General features: G+C 48.3%; 2 protein-coding genes across 8 annotated transcripts in view; one reads left to right on the top strand and one right to left on the bottom strand.

Moving 5' to 3' along the window:
* The window catches only part of TMEM63B (transmembrane protein 63B), a 28,666-nt gene extending 22,493 nt beyond the window's left edge, over nt 1-6,173 (bottom strand). For 2 of the 5 annotated variants that reach the window (XM_033217302.1, XM_033217304.1), the window contains exon 1: nt 5,913-6,173. The gene's annotated coding sequence lies outside the window, so the exon portion shown is untranslated. Of the gene's footprint in view, nt 1-5,159; nt 5,485-5,912 lie in introns of those variants that run through there. The other 3 variants (XM_033217301.1, XM_033217303.1, XM_033217305.1) reach the window with 2 other exon arrangements.
* On the top strand, nt 5,540-19,915 carry MRPL14 (mitochondrial ribosomal protein L14). Of its 3 annotated transcripts, none has more exons than XM_033217306.1 (3): nt 5,540-5,681; nt 16,965-17,053; nt 19,391-19,915. In XM_033217306.1, exons 2-3 carry the CDS (start codon nt 16,983-16,985, stop codon nt 19,755-19,757), a joined length of 438 nt encoding a protein of 145 aa, XP_033073197.1. In that variant the 5' UTR covers nt 5,540-5,681; nt 16,965-16,982; the 3' UTR covers nt 19,758-19,915. The 3 variants fall into 3 exon arrangements, with proteins under 3 accessions (XP_033073197.1, XP_033073199.1, XP_033073198.1); XM_033217308.1 differs by having other exon boundaries at nt 5,540-5,768; XM_033217307.1 differs by having other exon boundaries at nt 5,584-5,642.
* The last annotated feature ends 968 nt before the right edge of the window (nt 19,916-20,883 follow it).

The raw sequence follows: 20,883 nt of genomic DNA, 5'->3' as shown, positions 1-20,883 counted from the left end.
TGTGTGTCCAGGTATGTGTGTCTAGGTAAATGTGTGTTGATGTGTGGACATGTGTCCAGGAGGAGCTAGGTGACTGCATGGCAGTCCCCGGAAATGAAGGGAGTTGTTGGCTTCGAAGTGGGGGTGTGAACATGGGTGTGTCTGGGAGCCCGGGTATGTAAACATAAGATGCACAGAACCCTGGCGCACTATGGGAGGTTAAAGGTAGGTATAGGTATCTTGGGCTGGGGGGGGCTCTAACTAGTCCCCCTTTCTCAATTCTCAACTCCAATGTACTCCAGCAATCTCAACACTCCATTCCCACCCCTTGCCTGTTTCTCTGAATTCCAAGGCTCCACTAGATCAGAACGAAATGAGAATAAGCCCCAGAGTACCATTCCTATCACCTCCTGTCTTATCCACACCAAAGAAAGGTAGAGCATTTTGGAAGCTTCTATATGAATTGGCCCCAGCAGGGTGGACAGGGTCTGGCTAGATGCTTAGTAACTGAAATCACCATGTTCCTCTGCTGTCGGCCTCCTTAGGGTCACAAAGCACTCTCACCTCCACAACTGCATTACTTCTCCCACCTGCATGGGAGGAAGGCAGGGTGCACTCAGATCACTATCCCCATTTTACAGGGAGGAAGCAGGAACCCAGCAGGGGAAGCAAGCTGCATGGTGACAGGACAGGTAAGGGGTGGAGCCTGGGCTGGCGGCTCTGCCTGTTGACAGGCCTGCTCCAAGCTTTTAATTGTGGGGGCGGGGTTGCTGGGCTGAGTTTCATCAAGGGCAGCTGCTTTCAAAGCCAGCATTGGGCTGAGCAACTGAGAAGAGGGAAGACACTGAGGCAGAATACCTCGGGGATGGGAGGTGGCAGTTCTTCCACTCCACAAGGTGCCCGCACCAGCTGTATCCCAGAGTTTCTCTAGTCTGATATTGAGGCTTTAGCTAGAAGTATGTCCAGAGAGTGATGGAGGATTTTATTTCTAGCTAACTTAAGGTTTTATTTTACCATTAAGGAGTGTGTGCATGGTGGGGGTTGGAGAGCTATAACTTATATGCCTTTTTGGTTGTTATGTATTTTTTTGAGACGGAGTCTTGCTCTATCACCAAGCTGGAGCGCACTGGCGCAATCTTGGCTCACTGCAACCTCCGCCTCTTGGGTTCAAGGGATTCTCCTGCCTCAGCCTCCCGAGTAGCTGGGACTACAGGCGCATGCCACCATGCCCAGCTAATTTTTGTATTTTTAGTAGAGACAGGGTTTCACCATGTTGGCCAGGATGGTCTCAATCTCTTGATCTCATGATCTGCCCGCCTCAGCCTCCCAAAGTGCTGAGATTACAGGCGTGATACAAACTTTTTCAATGGAGTTACTGGACAAGATTTAAGTTAGGGCTTGGGATCAAAGCAATGCCATGTGGTCTGAGGGGAGGAGGTGAAGATGGAAGCTAGCTCTGTTACTATGAAACCTGAGTCTGTCTTCCAATCTGTAACAAAGAGATATGAATATTCTTACTCTACCCCCTACCCACTTCAGAGGGATAGGCAAAGAATATATCCATAAGTGAGCATAAAAGTAGTAGGGGCCAGGCGCGGTGGCTCACGCCTGTAATCCCAGCATTTTGGGAGGCCGAGGTGTGCAGATCACAAGGTGAGGAGTTCGAGACCAGCCTGGCCAATATGGTGAAACCCCGTCTCTACTAAAAAAATACAAAAATTAGCCGGGTGTGGTGGCGCGAGCCTGTAGTCCCAGCTACTCGGAAGGCTGAGGCAGGAGAATTGCTTGAAACCAGGAGGCAGAGGTTGCAGTGACCCTAGATCATGCCACTGGGTGACAGAGTGAGACTCCACCTCAAAAAAAAAGTAGTAGTAGGCAGGGTGGGATGGCTCACCCCTGTAATCTCAGCACTTTTGGAAGCCAAGTTGGGAAGATCCCCTGAGCCTAGGAGTTGGAGGCTGCAGTCAGCCATGATCATGCCACTGCACTCCAAACTGGGCAACAGAGCAAGACCTTGTCTTCAGGAAAAAAAAAAGAAAAAGCCAGGCATGGTGGCTCACACCTGTAATCCCAGCACTTTGGAAGGCTGTGGTGAGAGAATCGCTTGAGCCCAAGAGTCCGAGACCAGCTTGGAAAACATAGGAAAACCCTATCTCTACAAAAGATACCCCCCCAAAATTTAGCTGGGCATGGTGGTGCACGTCTGTAGGCCCAGCTACTCTGGAAGCTGAGGTGGGAGGATCACCTGAGCCCAGGGAGTTCCAGGCTGCAGTGAGCCAAGATCATGCCACTGCACTCCATCCTGGGCGACAGACAGAGACCCTGTCTAAAAAAAAGAAAAAACAGAAAAAGAAGTAGTAAAATAACACATGTATTAAAAATGTTTATTTAACTCTTCTTTTGTGTCAAGCACTGTCCTAAGCACTTTACAAATGTAACTCATTGGCTCCCCATCACAACCCCAGGAGGACACTGAGGTACAGAGAGAGTATATGAGCTACTCAAGGTCACACAGCCAGTTTGTGGTAGACCCAGATAAGGACCCAGGCTGCCTGGCTCAAGTGTATGCTCTTAATCACCGCACTTTGCAGAGATATCTGCAAACAAGAGCCACTTCCACCAGGGAGCTGGAGGCAGCCAGTTACCACTGTGGAGAAATGCCATACCCTATTTCTACCTGCTTGCCTTTCCTCTTGCTTGTAGCTTCCCTCCACTCAGGCCTTGGGTTTGTGATTTCAGGTTCTGAGGCAGGTGTAGGGGACAGGCACTGTAGTCTGGTGGTTAAAAGCACAGACTCTAGGATGTGACAGACCAGGCTTCTAACCTGGGAAAATTACTTAGTCACCCTGGGCCTCAGTTTCTTCATTTGTAAAATGGGCCAAAAATCCAGTTGTGTCGTTGTTCTGGGGATTAAAAGCTCTTAATACAGTTCAAGGCATATAACGGGCTCCAGGAATTAGCTATTGTTATTAATAAGGTATGGAATAAAAGGGGTTGGTTTAGAGAAAGAAAATTGGTGAAAACAAAATAAGAAAAAAACACAGAATTTAACATGATAGAAATATAACAGAGCGCTTCAGTCAGGTTGGACTTCTTTTTTTTTTTTTTTTTTTTTTTTGAGACGGAGTCTCGCTCTGTCACCAGGCTGGAGTGCAGTGGCCGGATCTCAGCTCACTGCAAGCTCCGCCTCCTGGGTTCACGCCATTCTCCTGCCTCAGCCTCCCGAGTAGCTGGGACTACAGACGCCCGCCACCTCGCCCGGCTAGTTTTTTTTTCTTTGTATTTTTTAGTAGAGACGGGGTTTCACTGTGTTAGCCAGGATGGTCTCAATCTCCTGACCTCGTGATCCGCCCGTCTCGGCCTCCCAAAGTGCTGGGATTACAGGCTTGAGCCACCGCGCCCAGCCCAGGTTGGACTTCTTATTCAGACCTAAGGGTTTACACTGTGTTAGGGATTCTGCCAGTGAGTGATAGGGAATATTCTCACTCTTTGAACATACCCCATCCATCTGTGGCAGCCTGGGAGGTGGGGGCATGGGAGAGTAATGGGTCAGAAGTTCGGAGATGACAACCCATTATTGATCAACTACCAGGAAGGATGCCAAGCTCTTTACTTGTTACCTTGTTTGATCCCCATGATAAAACTTGTAAGGAGGTGGTAGTAACAACACTTTTTTTTTTTTGAGACAGTCTCGCTCTGTCACCCAGGCTGGAGTAAAGTGCCATGATCTCAGCTCACTGCAACTTCTGCCTCCCAGGTTTAAGCCATTCTCCTGCCTCAGCCTCCCGAGTAGCTGGGATTACAAGTGTGTGCCACCATGCCTGGCTAATTTTTGTATTTTTAGTAGCGATGGGGTTTCACCATGTTGGCCAGGCTGGTCTCGAACTCCTGACCTCAAGTGATCTGTCTGCCTCAGTCTCCCAAAGTGCTGGAATTATAGGCATAAACACACTTTTTAATGAAAACTGAGGTTCAGACAGGTTAAGTAACTTGTCAAGGTCACACAGCTGAAGAATGGTAGAGCTAGAATTTGAACCCAGGTCTCTAAGACTCTGCTATACTTGGAGGGAACTTATATGATGTCCCAAGGGGGTTCTTAGTTACCCACTGCCTGCCTTCTGCCTTGCCATGTTCCCATCCACCCACAGGCCAAGACTGCACTGAGTGAGCAACAGCAGGCCCCAGCATGTGCCACCTGGGGCATGCCAGGGCCTGGACCCTCTGGTGCCCTGGAGGACAATCATGCTGCCAGCACACCCCCACTTGAAGCCTGGCTGACACTCCCACTCCCCTCCTCATCCTGGCCTGGGAGGCAGGATGGGCCTCTCTTCAGCAGGTGTTAGGCACAGCCTCATTGCTCCCAGGCTGCTGCAGACCGGTATTGGGTAGGCAAGCCCCAGCCCCCCAGGGCAGTGGAGTTCTCAAGCTTGCCCTGAGCAGCCAGACCTCTGCCCAGTATACCCAGGCAGGTGGCAACATAGAGCCCCAAGGGCAGGCTCTGACCTCTCCTCCTCACTTCCAAAGCGTCCTTTCCTTTTCTGGGGAACAAGGAGCCAAGCTTTGGGACTGTCCGCCTTAGGCGTTCAAAACAGCCAGGAGGGACAAAGCGGCGCCCCCTCCCCGCAACAGGGCCTTTGCCGGACTCTCAGTTCCGCGTCTGAATCTTTTCCCCACCGCACCCTCCAACGCAGGCCCGGGCGGCTCATGAATGAACTGCACTGTGTGGGGCGTAAGGAGAGGACACGCTCCCGGGGCCGGCCGCCTCCCCAGCCTGCAGATCAGTCAGGACCCAGAAGGGTGGGGGGCAGCCGCCGGCCTCATGCCAGCGCCTGCGAACCCTGCCCCTGCCCAAGCCCGAGCCCTTACCCTGGGCCGACTTCGGGTGTACTCGCCCCCGGGAGCAGCAGAAAAAATAAAAGGGACAGAAGGCATCGGACTTGGTGACCCGGGGTCCAAAACTCGGGGGCGGGGGCGGCTAGTTCCCTACAGCGGCGGCGGACAGGCGGGGCGCAGCTGGCACCCCCGAGGGGCGCACAGGGGACGCGCACCTGCACCGGGCAGGTGGGAGAAGAGTGGCACTCGGGGGCCGGGGGCGGGGGTCCCACCCCTTGGGATCTCCCCGGGGCTGGGGAGAGCGGGCGGCGAGTATCTGGACCTCCGGCAGGGGTTGGAGGACTCACATTTGGCTCGGGATGGTGCGGGGTTGGGGGCAGCGCGCGCCACCGCTGGGTCCCGCGGGCCCGGGCACCTCTGGGTCCCGCAGGAGGTTGAAGGGAGGGGACGCGCAGCTGAGTCCAGGTTTTTTCTTTGGGTGGTGGTGGGATCTTCGAAGAAAAGAGCGAGGGCTGGGGGAGGGGTCGCGTACTCACCCCCAGGCGCAGACTCGGCTCCGGCTCGGAGCCCCGGGTTGGGGCGGGGCGGGGCTGGGGGAGGGGGAGGGGGAGTCGGGCGGCTCGAGCTCCGGGCTCCTGCGGCGGCCGCGGCAGTGTATGGGGGAGGGGGAGCGGGAGGAGGGAAGAGGGAGGGGGCGGAGCCCCGTATGTCCCGTCCCCCACGCCGGCGCACGCAAGGCGCGCGCGCACTCTCAGATCGCGTCAGCCGGGCTGGGCCTGGCGCGCAGGCGCTGGGGAGAGATCGCGTGGGGCGAAGGCGGCGCTTGGCCGTTGGGGCCCGCGGCGGGATTTTCCCGGGCGGCGAGAGCGGTATGGTGGGGTGCGGGGGTGGGCGTCAAGGCCCTAATTCTCTCCTTCTCTTCCTTTCTCTCCAGTAGGGGAGGCCCACTCCCCGGGGTGAGTGAGGAGAGGCCAGAGAGGGAGGCAGAGGGTCAGTGGGAGGGGTCCCGACGGGGAGGGGAGGCCCCTGACCCGGACCCTCCTCCCTCCAACTCTCCGTGGGCGGCTTCTGCGACTTCCAAGTCCATGGCGGGCTCTCACCTGCTTTCCCCGGGTTGCGGAGCCGACTTGGGGAGGGCGGGCTGCGTTCAGCTGTCGCAGGTCACTCCAGTGCGTGTCCTCGGGCTTCTCCGCTCTCCGCGCCGCCCTCCCCTTTCCCAACTTGGGTCTGGAGATGAGTTGTCCAGACGCCTCTGTGGTGTGAGGATTGAGTTTTTGCTTTCACTCTGTCACGCTGATGAGTGCGCCCTCCCCCAGGCAAGGGGGTTCCCTGGTTTCTCATTTCACCAGAGACTGCATCTATCAGTGATTAAGACTGGAAAGATGAAGGGAGAGACTGAGACTCTTGTATATATATGTCACCCACACAAATAGATCACAAAGGCACAACGGGCACCAACCTGGTCTTTTAATTTTTGGTTCCTGGAGGGGACAAAAAGGAAGTTTTGCTTTCCACAGCGGACGATGAATGAACTTTGCCACCATAAGAGATGGATGGGACTGAATTTATAAAGAGGTTAAAAGGGCATATGACAGACACCTTGGGCTACTTGGGAAACACTGGGAATTTGGGAGATACTTAACTCCCAGGGCTGGTGGTGGTGGTGGGGAACTGCCACTGCTGAACAGAAGGACACTGCCCACCTGGGGGTTGGATCTTGTAGTTGGTCAGCGTCTCTGCTGTATGCTGGCTTTTCAAGAGTTAATTAGTAGCTTGTGGAATGCAACTGTAAGGTTTGATTTATTGCAGTGTTTTTCAAACTGAATCCTATTGGTGAACTGGAAATCAGTTTAGTAGATCACGGCCATTTAACACATGAAACAGAAAATATCAGACAGTGTTGCACTTAGTAAGGGTATTGTTTCTTGACACTTGCTTCAGGTGTACACACACGTGTGAGTGTATTAGAAGGTGTTCTACAGTGTGTTTCTGTAGGTCGCAGTGAGAAAAATTGGAAAAGCATTGATGTCCTGTGCCCTTGTATTTGCCCTCTTGCCTTTCTTTGCCTGAGTTTTCAGTCACTTAAAATTGCCCACGAGGATGCAGTTAGCATGCCAGGAATATATAGTAAAGAACAAAGTAGATCTTCTTCACAGAGGTTACTGTGTGAGATGAAAGACAGTTCACTATTCATCACTGGAAATACTGTATGTGCTGTTGAAAAACAAGGATTTTATTGAGGTAAGAAGTTGGTTGGCTTAATTAGGAAGGGCAGTTTTTCAACTGTGACAGAAAGGAAGATGGAGATGAAGCCCGTTTTTGGTAAAGTGCCTGGTGGGAAGGGTCTGTGTAGGTTTGGATTCTGGGAGTTGTGAAATTGGTGTAATCTATTGCATGAGTGGAACAATAAAATTCACTTTGAGGTCAAATAGCATTGTAATGGATATCTGAAAAATGGAAGTGGAGGCCATAGTTACCTGGTTTTTGGACTTCTGAGGATCACTAGAAGGCTTTTTTTTTTTTTTTTTTTTTTTGGTTCAGTCTGTCTTGCCCAGGCTGGGGAGATCTGGGTGCAGCAGTAAAATCTCAGCTCACTGCAGCCTCTCCTGGGATCTAGCAATTCTTACGCCTCAGCCTCCCGAGTAGCTGGGACTGCAAGTGCGCGCCACCACTCCTGGCTAATTTTTGTATTTTTAGTAGAGATGGGGTTTCAACATGTTGCCCAGGCTGGTCTCCAACCCCTGGCCTCAATCAGTCTACCCAACTCAGCCTCCCAAAGTGCTGGGATTACAGGCATGAGCCTCCTTGTCCAGCCAGAAGGCATTTTTTATATGTTTTTATTTTTTTACAAAATAGTATAGTTATGAGTCTGAGCATGTGGATTCCTGAGCTATTTCTGCCTGTGCCTGATTAGGGTCAGCACCTAATCCTTAAGGAGTGTGTGAGCCATCAAGTGACACTTTCCAGGGCAAGCATTTCAAAAAGCCTGACATGAGAATTAAGTGCCTTGTGGAATCCGTGAAGGAACAGTGGCCAAAATATTTTATTATTGCTCCTGAATATTAAAGATAAAATGTTTCCCGGGGTTGGGAGGGGAGGGAAATAACAACAACAAAATTTCTCCGGAGTCCACTTTTCAGGTAGTTGGGCACTGAACATCGTTATTTAGACTCTCCGTAGCTCCTAGAGTCTTCAGTGTTGCAAGAATCCTTTAAAATCTATTTTGCTCCACTCATGTCTTTGGGATTATGATACCTGGGCCCACCTAAGATGGATTTTCCTACTGTCAGGTTGCTTGGCTAGTTCTTTTTTTTTTTTTTGAGACAGAGTCTTGCTCTGTCGCCCAGGCTGGAGTGCAGTGGCGCAATCTCGGCTCACTGCAAGCTCCGCCTCCTGGGTTCACGCCATTCTCCTGCCTCAGCCTCCTGCTAGCTGGGACTACAGGCGCCTGCCACTAAGCCCGGCTAATTTTTTTTTTTGTATTTTTAGTAGAGACGGGGTTTCACCATGTTGGCCAGGATGGTCTCGATCTCGTGACCTCGTGATCCGCCCGTCTTGGCCTCTCAAAGTGCTGGGATTACAGGCGTGAGCCACCGCGCCCAGCACTTGGCTAGTTCTTAGGGCTGTGTAGGGGCTCGAAAAGCAGGTTATGGTTTAGCCTTCTATTTTATAGGCTCATGGTTTGTCTGGGTTGTTGCTTACCCTTGGTATGATTTTACATGTGTATTTACAATGACAACTAGTATGCAAGAGAAGACTGCAGTTCAGATCTCAGAAATGTTCTGGGTCAGGTAATATGCTGAATATTTAAAAAGGTCGTAGTAAAGTAGCTTACCATTCACCAGTGAAACACAACTCAGAGTAGGAAAGCCCTCTGTTAAAAACTCAAAAAATCATTTATGTCTTTAGAAAAGAGAGGAAGCACTTTATCATGTCCACTCTAAACTGAAAACACTTTCAGGGCTGTGATCTTAAAGAGGCATCCATGGTGCTGCCTTGAGAATCAGGGAACAAGCTTGCTCTTCCTGGCCAGGATCTGGTAAACAATTTATCCTGCAGATTTAGTCCCTACTGGATACTTCAGAGAAGGATTGTCCACGTTAAAATGATCCCTTATATGAGTGAAGCTAAAGCACTTCCATTTCCAGACCACTTTGCTTTTCCCAATATGATCTCTGCTTGGCAGAGAGTTGTTGAGACCTGGACAGGTGATTCCAGGGTCACAGACTTGGTGTGAGAGAAGGGGAGAATGGAGTGAAAGAGATACATGCTTTCTATCAGCAGCACCCTCCCATCCCCATTCTTTTTTTTTTTTTTTTTGAGACGGAGTCTTGCTCTGCCGCCCAGGCTGGAGTGCAGTGGCCGGCTCTCAGCTCACTGCAAGCTCCGCCTCCCGGGTTCCCGCCATTCTCCTGTCTCAGCCTCCTGAGTAGCTGGGACTACAGGCGCCCGCCTCGTCGCCCGGCTCGTTTTTTGTATTTTTTAGTAGAGACGGGATTTCACCGTATTAGCCAGGATGGTTTCGATCTCCTGACCTCGTGATCCGCCCGTCTCGGCCTCCCAAAGTGCTGGGATTACAGGCTTGAGCCACCGCGCCCGGCCTCATCCCCATTCTTTAACTTTTCCGCACTACTCTTCTGCCAATCTGACATCTTCATAAACCTGGAGCCCACCTAAATCTGGCCCAATAGGAAGGGAATTATGTATATGATTCAGTAGAATTTTACTTTACCTTGTGCAGTTTTTCCTGAGTTTGACCAGATGAAGAATATTACAAATTTATATCTGGATTATAGGTGTTTGTATACTTGTGAGGTAGGGATGGGAGGGGAAGCAAAACTAGATAAACTATACAATTGTCTCCACAGTGAAAAACCACCTTGAATAATTGAAAATTGTCAGATCTGTCTAAGTACTACTGCTTTTTTTTTTTTTTTTTTTTTTTTGAGGCAGGGTCTCGCTCTGTCACCCAGGCTGGAGTGTTGTGTCAAAATTACGGTTCACTGCAACCCCCAACCCCTGAGCTCCAGTGATCCTCCTCCCTCAGCCTCCCAAAGTGGTGTAATTACAGATGTGAACCACCACGCCCTACTTTAAATACTTTTGCAACAAGGTGGGGCATAAGTTAGATAAACAAATATAGGACAATAACCCTAGACATGTTTTCCCTTTGTGAAATGGGATTGAGAAATGGGGTTTTCTCAGTGGTAGCTGTGGTGGAAACAGCAGATCATGCTATTGAGGGATACTTTACATTGATAGTGCTGCTGTGAAAACTCACACCTTGGCAGATCACTCAAAATCAGCTTTAGCTTTGGTCCGAGGCTGTCCTGCGTGTAGTGCAGATATTTAATGAAGGGATGGCTTTTTGTTTCCTGAGTTGTTTAAAGATTATGTGGCAGCCTTGCCAAAGGAGAAGGAGTACTTACCCTGCGTGTGGAACATTTATTTGTATCCGTGAAGCTTATTAGTGGCTAAAGCAGCATCTTCACTGTGCAAGTATTGTGCAGTGTTTAATAAAAACAGCCTTGGGCTCTGATCTGGGCCTTATTGCCTTCTAACCTTGGATGAGTCAACCAACAAGCTTTGCATTTCTGTCTTCATTTCTCCAACTCTGTGGAGCCTGCAGAACTGTTCAGAATCATTAGCAGATTCAGCCCCCTTGCAGACTGTTGGTCTTTCCTGTTTCTTTGTTTCCATTGGGAGCTCAAACTGAAATCTTCAAAGAAAGTGATCTGTGTGAAAGTACTTTGAGAGTTATAACATGCTATTGTGTGAGGTTACCAAACCACGCACACACCACACTTCCTAAAAGGAAATAGTTGGGCAGCAAAAACAGTAATGAGTCTGTAAGCAACAAATGAAAGTACTTACTGGTCCAGAATGGTTGAGGAGAAACCTGAGATGCGAGGGGTTGTGTCTGCGTGACAGGACAGAGGGTCCCAAGAATTCCTTTTTGTTTTTGATTTATCAGAGCTGCCAGGCCTTTGCTTTTCCTGTTTTGATTAAGAAGGACATTTATACTCTCACACTGGCAGAGTTTGTCTTTTTTGCGTCTGGGCTTTCCATTTGATTTCTCAGTGTCTCTTTTCCTGTCCGTTACATACTAGCAGAACCTCCTTTTAAGGCTCATTTGTGATTGTGCTGAACTTTTTGTTTTCTCCTTTTTCTATAGAGGCCATTCCCCTTGAAAGGTCTTTAAAATGTAACCTGCCAGGTACCTAAAGATTGAAATTGTTTAGGTAGAAACAATGTATAATTACATATAGATCTGTGATACTAAATATATTTTGCTGATCCTCAAAACTTAAAGTAATGGTACTTTCCAGCTTTCCACAAAGCATCAGAGGTACAGACTCTTTGTGTCTGCCCTTCCAACTCAGGTAACTAAAAATGAGCTCTCTGGCAGAGCGCGGTGGCTCACGCCTGTAATCCCAGCACTTTGAGAGGCTGAGGCGGGCAGATCACAAAGTCAGGAGATCGAGACCATCCTGGCTAACATGGTGAAACCCCCATCTCTACTAAAAATACAAAAAATTAGCGCCTGTAGTCCCAGCTACTCAGGAGGCTGAGGCAGGAGAATGGTGTGAACCCAGGAGGTGGAGCTTGGAGTGAGCGGAGATCGCCACTGCACTCCAGCCTGGGCGACAGAGCAAGACTCCTTCTCTAAAAAAAAGAAAGAAAAAAAAAAGCTCTCTGTGCCTGTGAGGCTCTCCCAAGTCACTGGGAGCCTGGGTAAAGGGCACAAGAAAAACCACAAACCCCACTGACGTGGAGCCTCTCTGGAGCTGGAGGTTGAATTATAAATCAGTTCTTTTTTTATTTTGTTTCTGAGACAGAGTCTTACTCTGTCACCTAGGCTGGAGTGCAGTGGTGTGATCTCAGCTCACTGCAACCTCCGCCTCCCCGGTTCAAGAGATTCTCTTGCCTCAGCCGGGGACTGACTGTAGCTGGGACTACAGGCACGTACCACCATGCCCCGCTAATTTTTGTATTTTTGGTAGAGACCAAAAATTTGGTATTGTTGGCCAGGCTGGTCTCAAACTCCTGACCTCAGGTGATCCGCCCGCCTTGGCCTCCCAAAGTGTTTGGATTACAGGCGTGAGCCACCGTGCCCAGCCATAAATCAGTTCTGTCCACTTAATAGAGAGTTACTCAGCTGTAGTTGTGCTAGGCACAGTTCTGGGCACTGAATGTCTGGCACAGAGCAGAGCAAGGGCTGGTCCCTCCTCTCACAGAGCATGCATCCAATGGGACCTGTAGGGCGATGCCAATTCCCCCATATTCCATTGAAATCCTTAGTCCTCCCTTGCCTCTGCAAGTGAAGGGAGATCTTAAAGCAAGATGGAAAATGAGCATGGCTTGGATTGTATTAATTTAATTTCTTTTTTCTTTTCCTTCCACCCACCCTCTCTTCCCACCCCCGACCCCACCTCTTTTTAAAGAGAAGTTGATTCATGTTCTAAAACAGGAGAGTAGTACTTAGTGCTGACCAGGAAGTGGCATGAAAAGCCGTCTCTGGCACCAAAGTTTTCCAAATACCTGGCCTCCTCTAAGTGAGAGTGTTGTAGAGAAGGAACTATTGTTGAAGCCAGTCTCCTGTGCACAAGACTCAGAGTGACATTCCTTGTGAAACAACCATTGTGTATAGACTAGGTCTGAAGTGATTCAGGGTCTGTGTCCATAGGATAGATTTATGCTAGGAAATAATATCAGGGTCCATCAAAGTTGCTTTGAAGTAAATTGCTGCCTCCATTGCTCTTCCCTGATCTGAAGCAGTTATTTTAGTGGTGGGATGAGGCATTTTCCATAGTGGACAGTGTAGGCACCAGGCCCAGGAGGTGAGTCCAGGGGGCCTGGAAAAAAAGCACGGGCTAATCCTCCATGATTAGCACCATCATTCTCTTACAGCGTGTTTGCCTGACATGTCCTGATTCCAAAAATACAGATAAGAGCTCTACTGTGTCTGGATTTCCCTCCGTCAGATCCATGGGGGATCTGTCTTTCTCCTGGCTACCTCATTTATTTTATTCAACAAGTATTTATTGCACTCCTACTGTTACTATCAGGACTGGCTGGGGTCTTTTGCTAGGGTGGAAGAGGAGGGTACAACAGTTTGTTTTTTTGGAGGGATACGGGACGTATCTACAAAAAGTGAATGTATTTGGTTCTTTTGTGCTTTCAACTTCATAGGAATGCTAACTGCTGGCCATTTGATGTCTGAGTCCTTTGGGTTTAGGTCTAGAGGTCAATATCAGATCCACTAAAGAGCTAGTGAAAAGTCACTGAATTGGGAAATGCTCCCTAGAGACATAAATATATCACTCTTGTGTTTGAGGGCAGCACAGGTAATCCTTACCATCAGAGTCTGTGTGGCTCCTGAATTCCTGTAGCATGTTCAGATGCCATGTTGTCAGAATATCTGGTTTCTGAATTTTGAATAGTGAGTAGGAAGAAATAGAATGTTAAAGGACATCAGCCTTATCTCAAAGTATCCACATTTACTCAGTGTCGGTGTTTGGATAGTGAATATTGACTCTGAGAGTTGCACTGGCACGAGGATGTCCCAGTGTTCAGGAGGGGTAGCAAGTGATGCTGCCGTTTGACACAAGACTTTGTGGAGGAGATTCTTGTGGAGCTGGGTCACATTTGGCTGGGCAGAGATGAGTGTTGGTTGTGGAGTTGGCTTGAGAGCAAGGTGCAGAGAGGAGGCCTGAGTTTGTGTTTGTGCACTGACAGCCTTACAGAGTTTAGGGAGGTGCTTTGTGACGACACCTGAGTCAGGAAAGTTCTGGGAAGCCCTTAAGTGCTTCTGCAGTTCTTGGACTAATATCAGCGTTCTTGAGGAAGCAGTGTGGTGCTGAGAGGCAGGGTGTTGCACTTCTCGGGAGAGGGAATGTGGGTGGTGCTGGGTTAATCTTGAGGGTTCTGTGGAGTCGTTCAGGAGACTCTTCTCTCCCAGGGAGCCAAGGGCCTGCCAGCATCAGATGGGAACAGCTTGGCAGGGATTTGAGCTAACGCAGCCTGGACCAGAAGGACTCTACTTTTCAGAAGTTTTGTTTTGTTGTTTGTTTTTTGCCAGTTTTTAGCTATTGCTCTGAGTATGGATCTCTTCTTGCCTCCTGTACTACAAATTGTCTTCAAAACTTAAATTAGACCAAAAGGAATAATTTTCACCTGGTATGTGTCTCCATTTCAGTTGATTCAGCTAACACTGAATTGGCTGTGAGTAAAATGTGCATGTGATGTCAGTGTTCTTTTTTTTTTTTTTTTTAAGATGGAGACTCACTATATTGCCGAGGCTGGAGTGCAGTGGCCCAACCTTGGCTCACTGCAACCTCCGCCTCCCAGGTTCAAGCGATTCTCCTGCCTCAGCCTCCTGAGTAGCTGGGACTACAGGTGCCCGCCACCACGCCCGGCTTATTTTTTGTATTTTTAATAGAGAAGGGGTTTCACCATGTTGGCCAGGCTGGTCTCGAACTCCTGACCTTAAGTAATCCGCCTGCCTTGGCCTCCAAAAGTGCTGGGATTATAGGCATGCACCACTGCGCCCAGCTGACGTCAGTATTCTTGATGGAACAAGAATGATTCAATAGTTGTAAAATATTAATATTTAAATTAAAGTTGCCATGTTTACTCTGTTGAGTAAGAGCATGGGTTTAGGAAGCCCACAACTGGGGTTCATATTTCAGCCTGGTCACTCCTAGCCATGTGACCTTGGGCAAGTTATTTAACCTCTCTGGGCTTTATTTCTTTGTGTATAACAGTGAGGCTAATAATAATTGTACCCATTTCATAGAGTTTTTTGAGGTTTATTTAATTTATTTATTTATTTGAGACAGAGTTTTGCTCTTGTCGCCCAGGCTGGAGTGCAATGATGCAATCTCGGCTCACCCCAACTTCCACCGCCAGGGTTCAAGCGATTCTCCTGCCTCAGCTTCCTGAGTAGCTGGGATTACAGACTTGTGCCACCATGCCTGGCTAATTTTGTATTTTTAGTAGAGATGGGGTTTCTCCATGTTAATCAGGCTGATCTCAGACTCCTGACCTCAGGTGATCTGCCCACCTCGGCTGGGATTACAGGTGTGAGCCACTGTGCCTGGCCATGAAGTTTAAATGAGATGGTAATATAAGACACTTAGCCTGCTGCCTGACACATTGTAACCATTTGATAAGTGTTCATAAACAAACAACACAGAAAGAGGCCAAATGACCCTTAAAGCTGCTTGACACCCAGGGCTCTTGTGTGAAATGAGCTTTGGTATAGCAGAGCAAGGCTGCAGAGTGCGATTGGAACACCCTTGGACTGAACCTGGATCCAGTTCTGGTTCTGCCCTTGACTAATTGTGGGATTCTACACAAGTCACTTAATCTGCCTGTATATCAATTTTCTAATCTTTAAAATGATATACGACATGATGATGATGATAGCTTATTAGCTGGTGAAGAGTGCCAGGCACTATGCTAAGTGCTTTGCATGGCTTATCTAATTGAATCCTCATAACTACCTTGGGGGAAGATACTGTTAGTATCCCTGTGTTACAGATGGGAAACCAAAGCTCAGCAGTTTGGTTACTTGTCCAGGGTCACCTCACCAGTAAAAGTAAAGCTGGTCTCATTTGGTAGTCTGTGATTCTCTATGTGTCAGATGTTAGTAGTTGCATACATTTGCATTTAATTTTTCTAATCATAATTACATTTTGGCTAATGCTTCATGGGTTGTCTTAAGGAAAACACTTGGGAGTAAGTTTGGGATTTGAGGCTAAATTGTAGTTAATAAGCATTTAAAGGCCAGGTGTGGTGGGTGGCTTACACCCATAATCCCAGCACTTTGAGGGGCTGAGGCGGGAGGATTACATTAACTCAGGAGTACTCAGGAGTTCAAGGCCAACCTGGGCAACGAAGTGAGACCATCATCTCTGAGAAAAAAACCCAAAAAATTAGCCTGGCATCCTGGTGTGTGTCTGTGGTCCTGACTATTCGGGAGGCTGAGGTGGGAGGATCACCTGAGCTTGGGGAGTTCAGGACTGCAGTGAGCTGCAGTTGTACCACTGCATTCCAGCATGGGTGACGGAGCAAGACTCTGTCTCAAGGAAAGAAAAAAAAAAGTATTTATGGAGTGTCTAGGTATTCCTGGGGAAGAGTGGATTCCTTTTCCCCCCACCCCAACATTCTTATTAAATAAAGTCTTATCTGAGGTGGTTTGAACTTGTGCAAAGCAAAGCTGTGTGTAAATACTACAGTGTAGAGGCTTTTCTCGGCAGACCTTGAATGGACACCTCTGCAGCCAGACATTTGGGTGGAAAAACAGGTGTGTTTTGCAGCTGGCTACAGACCTTTCTGAAGCACTCTCTGAAGTGATGTTCTGGTGTTTCAGGGCACTGGCAGCCTCTATATTTGTTAGTGCTAGGGAGCAACAGGGTTGAGATTCTGAAAACTAGAGCCACAAGTCTTGGGTGGTGTTTGCTCTTTCAACTAACTCTTCAACTTGGTTTCCCAAAGCCCGCTTTCAGCTGTAGTATGGTGTAGGTCAGTTTTCCATTTTACAGTGTTGTTTGGGAGACTGACCCAAATAGAGACTTTGGTCTTTGACTTGGCAAGAGCAGCCTTTGGCTTTGCTTTGCTGGCCTTGAGCTATACAGGTGTTCTGGCCTTTACATTTGGGGGAAAGGTGATGTAGTGACAGACAACTTGAGTGGCTGCTTAGATACTTTACTTTCTTTTAGGGAGTTAAAGTGCTGGTTTCAGAAGGCGCATGAGTATCAACAAGGGCAATAGTGTGCAGTTTTTCCTCTGTGGAGGACTCGAGAAGTAGTCCCTGGCTGGATTTATAACCAAGGGTTCATATTTTCCTCCTGCCTGTGGAAGTGATATAATAAGGAAGGCATTCTCTGTGCTGCTGTATTTTTTTTATAGCAGAAGCTGTTGTGGGCCATGCCACCTCTCCAACCCCAGAGTTAGAACGTGAATCAGCAAAATCAGAGCTAGAGCTCTGTCTAATCATCTGTGTATCCTTTAACCGCTAAGATTTATATTTTGTGACTAATGATCTTGTGCTGGAAGTGCCATCTCCCACACAAGTCCCCAAAGAAAACTGGCTATAAGGGCTGTGACTTAGAAACCAATTTTTCCCCCTCTCGTTTTTCCTGCAGGATCTATCTTGGGATCCCATGGCTTTCTTTACTGGGCCCTGGGGCCCCTTCACCTGTGTACGCAGAGCACTGAGCCATCGCTGTTTCAGGTAACTTTTCCCATTAAGTTCTTAAAACTGTCTTTGTGTAAGCTTCCTATCAGGGGTTACACAGGGTGTTATAGTGACTAGAACAGGAGTAAAAACTCAGGGAGGTAAGCATGGAGTTGGGAAAAGCTAAAGGGATCAGGCCGAGCTGGCTTGGTTGGTCTGGTCACAGGATGGGGGATAGGTAAAGAGGTGATGATGCTGTTAGAAGTGCGACGGGGAATGGCACATGGTGGAAGCTTTTACTCTTCAGTCCTTGCAAGACTCTTAGAGTGAATCTGACCTCTCTCAACCCTATCATTCCCCTAGAGCATTAAAATCATCTCTTTTAAAAATGAAATTTTTTGAATTACAAAAATAATACATGCTTATTACCAAGAACTTGAGCATGATAGAAGTGTGACACCCTCCTCTTCTTGTAGATGCTAAGCCAGGAGAGCACAGGAGGCATGCCCGTTGGCAGACATGCCTCCTGGCCCTGTCATGCCCTCATCCCACAGGTGTTTGCTGAGCAACGCGCCTGGGGTTGGCCATACAGAGATGAATGAGAGTTGCTTCCTGTCCTGAAAGAATTCTCACTGTCAGCCATAGGAGCAAACTTGAAAATAAGTAACTCTAAGAAAATGTGATAGAATATTTTAGTAGAGGATTGTACTTTGGATGGTCTCTCATAGGAGCTGCTAGTGGAGAAAGAGGAGGAGAAAGAGTGGAGGCAGTCTTCTCAAAAGGGAGGTGGGGGCAGATCCTGTTTAGGCCTTCAGGAAGAATTGGGAGGAAGGGTGTGCTTGGGGAACTCCAGTAGTTCCTGGTTGCTCCTGCCCAGAGTGGTAGGATGTGTGGCCTTAGAAGGTAGGTAAATTGGGACAAGATTGTTGACAGTGTAGATGGTGGGGAGTAGCATCACTTTTATATTCTTTTTTTTTTTTTTTTTGAGACGGAGTCTCGCTCTGTCGCCCAGGCTGGAGTGCAGTGGCTGGATCTCAGCTCACTGCAAGCTCCGCCTCCCGGGTTTTACGCCATTCTCCTGCCTCAGCCTCCCCAGTAACTGGGACTACAGGCGCCCACCACCTCGCCCGGCTAGTTTTTTGTATTTTTTTAGTAGAGATGAGGTTTCACCGGGTCAGCCAGGATGATCTCGATCTGACCTCGTGATCCGCCCGTCTCGGCCTCCCAAAGTGCTGGGATTATAGGCTTGAGCCACCACGCCCGGCCCATCACTTTTATAGTCTAAAGAGAGCTCTTTGTCGGCAAAGTGAAGTGCAGTGGGAACCAACTAGGACAGTAATGTCACAGTCTTGGTGCAAGAGAGTGAGCTGCTCAATGAAGGAAGTTGTTGGTGGGATTGGAGAGAAAGGACATAGGTGCTTAGCGGGTGATATTAACAGGACTTGGTGGCCAGTTGATGTTGGTGGAGAGAGGTTTATGGCTTGGGTTCTGGTGCTGCTGGAGAAGCCATTATCTAGATAAGAAGTGTAGCAGCAGGAGGAGGTTTGCAAGGGGAGGCAGTGAGGTCAGTTTGGGACCTACTGAGTTTGCAGTATCTATAGAGTAGGGAGTTGAGGAGAGTGGAAATGTATGGAACTAGAATATAGAAGAGAGGTGGGGCTGGAGATGGAATTTACTAGTTGGCAGCAATGCTAATGGGTAAGATTGCCTAGAGTAGGCATAAAAAAACAAGAGAAGAGGTCCTAGGATTACCATGTGGAAACACCAGCATCAGGTGCTAGCATCAGGAAAATAGGAATCCTACTGTAATCGTCTTGTTTAATAATACCTTGTCTGTCTTTAATAAATACTCTCTAAAAAATTTTTTTTCTAATGAGGAAAAATGTATTAAAAGATTGTTACCTTGACTTTTTTCCAGTTTTTGCTATGTTGTGTCAAGGACTTCCCTTTGTAAACTTACCCATATCTTCTAGTTCCCAGCAACATGTAAATAAGAAAATTAGGGAATGGTGTATTCTGGGGAAGCAGGTTTTTCAGGATAGGCAGTGGATGAAGCCTAGCCCATAAGGGATTCCTTTAAGTCCTCAGAGTCCTTTTGGAAAGCAAAGGTTTTAAAGTAGGCTGCTGTGAAGTTCATTGTCACATTGGGTTCTCTTTAAAACTCATCCAAATTGAGATCTTGACACAACAGCAGAAGCTCTCAATTGTGAGGAAACTGTTGTGGGTACAGATAAGTCTTCACAAAGTCCTGACTTTCTGTTGCTGCTCCTGGACAGCACTCTGCTGTGTGTGTGTTGCTGACATGTACTTTCTCCCTAGCCTTGACCTCTCAAAGAGGCCTGTGCACCCTCACCATGAGAGATACAGACTGCAGACTTTTTTTTCTCCCACTAGCACCACTGGGAGCCTGAGTGCGATTCAGAAGATGACGCGGGTACGAGTGGTGGACAACAGTGCCCTGGGGAACAGCCCATACCATCGGGCTCCTCGCTGCATTCATGTCTATAACAAGAATGGAGTGGGCAAGGTGGGCGACCAGATACTACTGGCCATCAAGGGACAGAAGAAAAAGGCGCTCATTGTGGGACATTGCATGCCTGGCCCCCGAATGACCCCCAGATTCGACTCCAACAACGTGGTCCTCATTGAGGACGACGGGAACCCTGTGGGGACACGAATTAAGACACCCATCCCCATCAGCCTGCGCAGGCGGGAAGGCGAGTATTCCAAGGTGCTGGCCATTGCTCAGAACTTTGTGTGAGTTGAGCCCAGGCCTCTGGTTGCAGGAGGGCTCGTGAATGGAGCAGTTCTGAGAACCACACTTTTGCTAAGGGAGCTTGGGAGCCACATGGCTGCTCCCTTCACACTGGGTAACAGTGTAATGTCCTGTGGGAGAATAAATATATTCATTTATGTGTTCTTCCGGAGCTTTCTGGGATGTGGTGGGAAAATAAATGACACTGAAACAGTTGAAAGGTGGCTTACCCAAGTCTGGCCACACGGGGTAGCATTCTTTACATGGAGCAGCCTTGGTGCCAGGGTCTGAGCCCTTTTCTGGTTTGGACCCTGTGAGTTCATGCAGGACTGTCAGGCCCTGGAAAACAGGTACACACCAAATGCCAATTTATAAATGTACCGTGGAGTCTGCCACTTTCTAACCAAAAGATACTTGTTTTTATTTTTCTCATCCCAAATATCCTCTTCCTGTATTAGTGGGCTTGAGGCTTTAAAAGGTTATAAAGATGACCGGGTTAGCATGGAATAAGAGCAGAGAGGCTGATTTAATCTAGTGAACATTCCCTTTAGGCTGTAGTAAAGTCCAGACAGTAATTCTTTCTTTGTTCTGGATAGTCTGCCGGAACACTCCTCTGTGCCCAGTAGCAGCGCTTCCTTCCTGGACTGTTGGAGAAATGGATACATTCTTACATTTTGCAGATGACATAGTCTTGGGCCTGTACAGGTGATTCAGCGACAGTTATCTTTCCTTCATCTGTTGGTCTGCTTGGGGAGATATAAAGGCTCCCTTAGTTTCTTTAGTGGAATCTCATCAACTTATTTATAAATTCTTTTTTTTTTCCTTCTTTTTTGAGACGGAGTCTCGCTCTGTCACCCAGGCTGGAGTGCAGTGGCATGATCTTGGTTCACTGCAACCTCCACCTCCCAGGTTTAAGCAATTCTCCTGCCTCAGCCTCATGAGTAGCTGGGATTACAGGCATGCGCCACCACACCTAGCTGATTTTTGTATTTTTAGTAGAGACGGGGTTTCACCATGTTGGTCAGGCTGGTCTCGAACTCCTGACCTTGTGATTTGCCCTCCTGGGCTTCCCAAAGTGCTGGGATTACAGATGTGAGCCACTGTGCCCGGCCCTTTTTTTTTTTTTTTTTTT

This window comes from Trachypithecus francoisi, unplaced genomic scaffold, assembly GCF_009764315.1.
Source record: "Trachypithecus francoisi isolate TF-2019V2 unplaced genomic scaffold, Tfra_2.0 Lachesis_group10, whole genome shotgun sequence".
NCBI lineage: Eukaryota > Metazoa > Chordata > Mammalia > Primates > Cercopithecidae > Trachypithecus > Trachypithecus francoisi.
The sequence above is the reverse complement of the archived record's forward strand: the minus strand, read 5'-3'. Positions and strand labels throughout refer to the sequence as shown.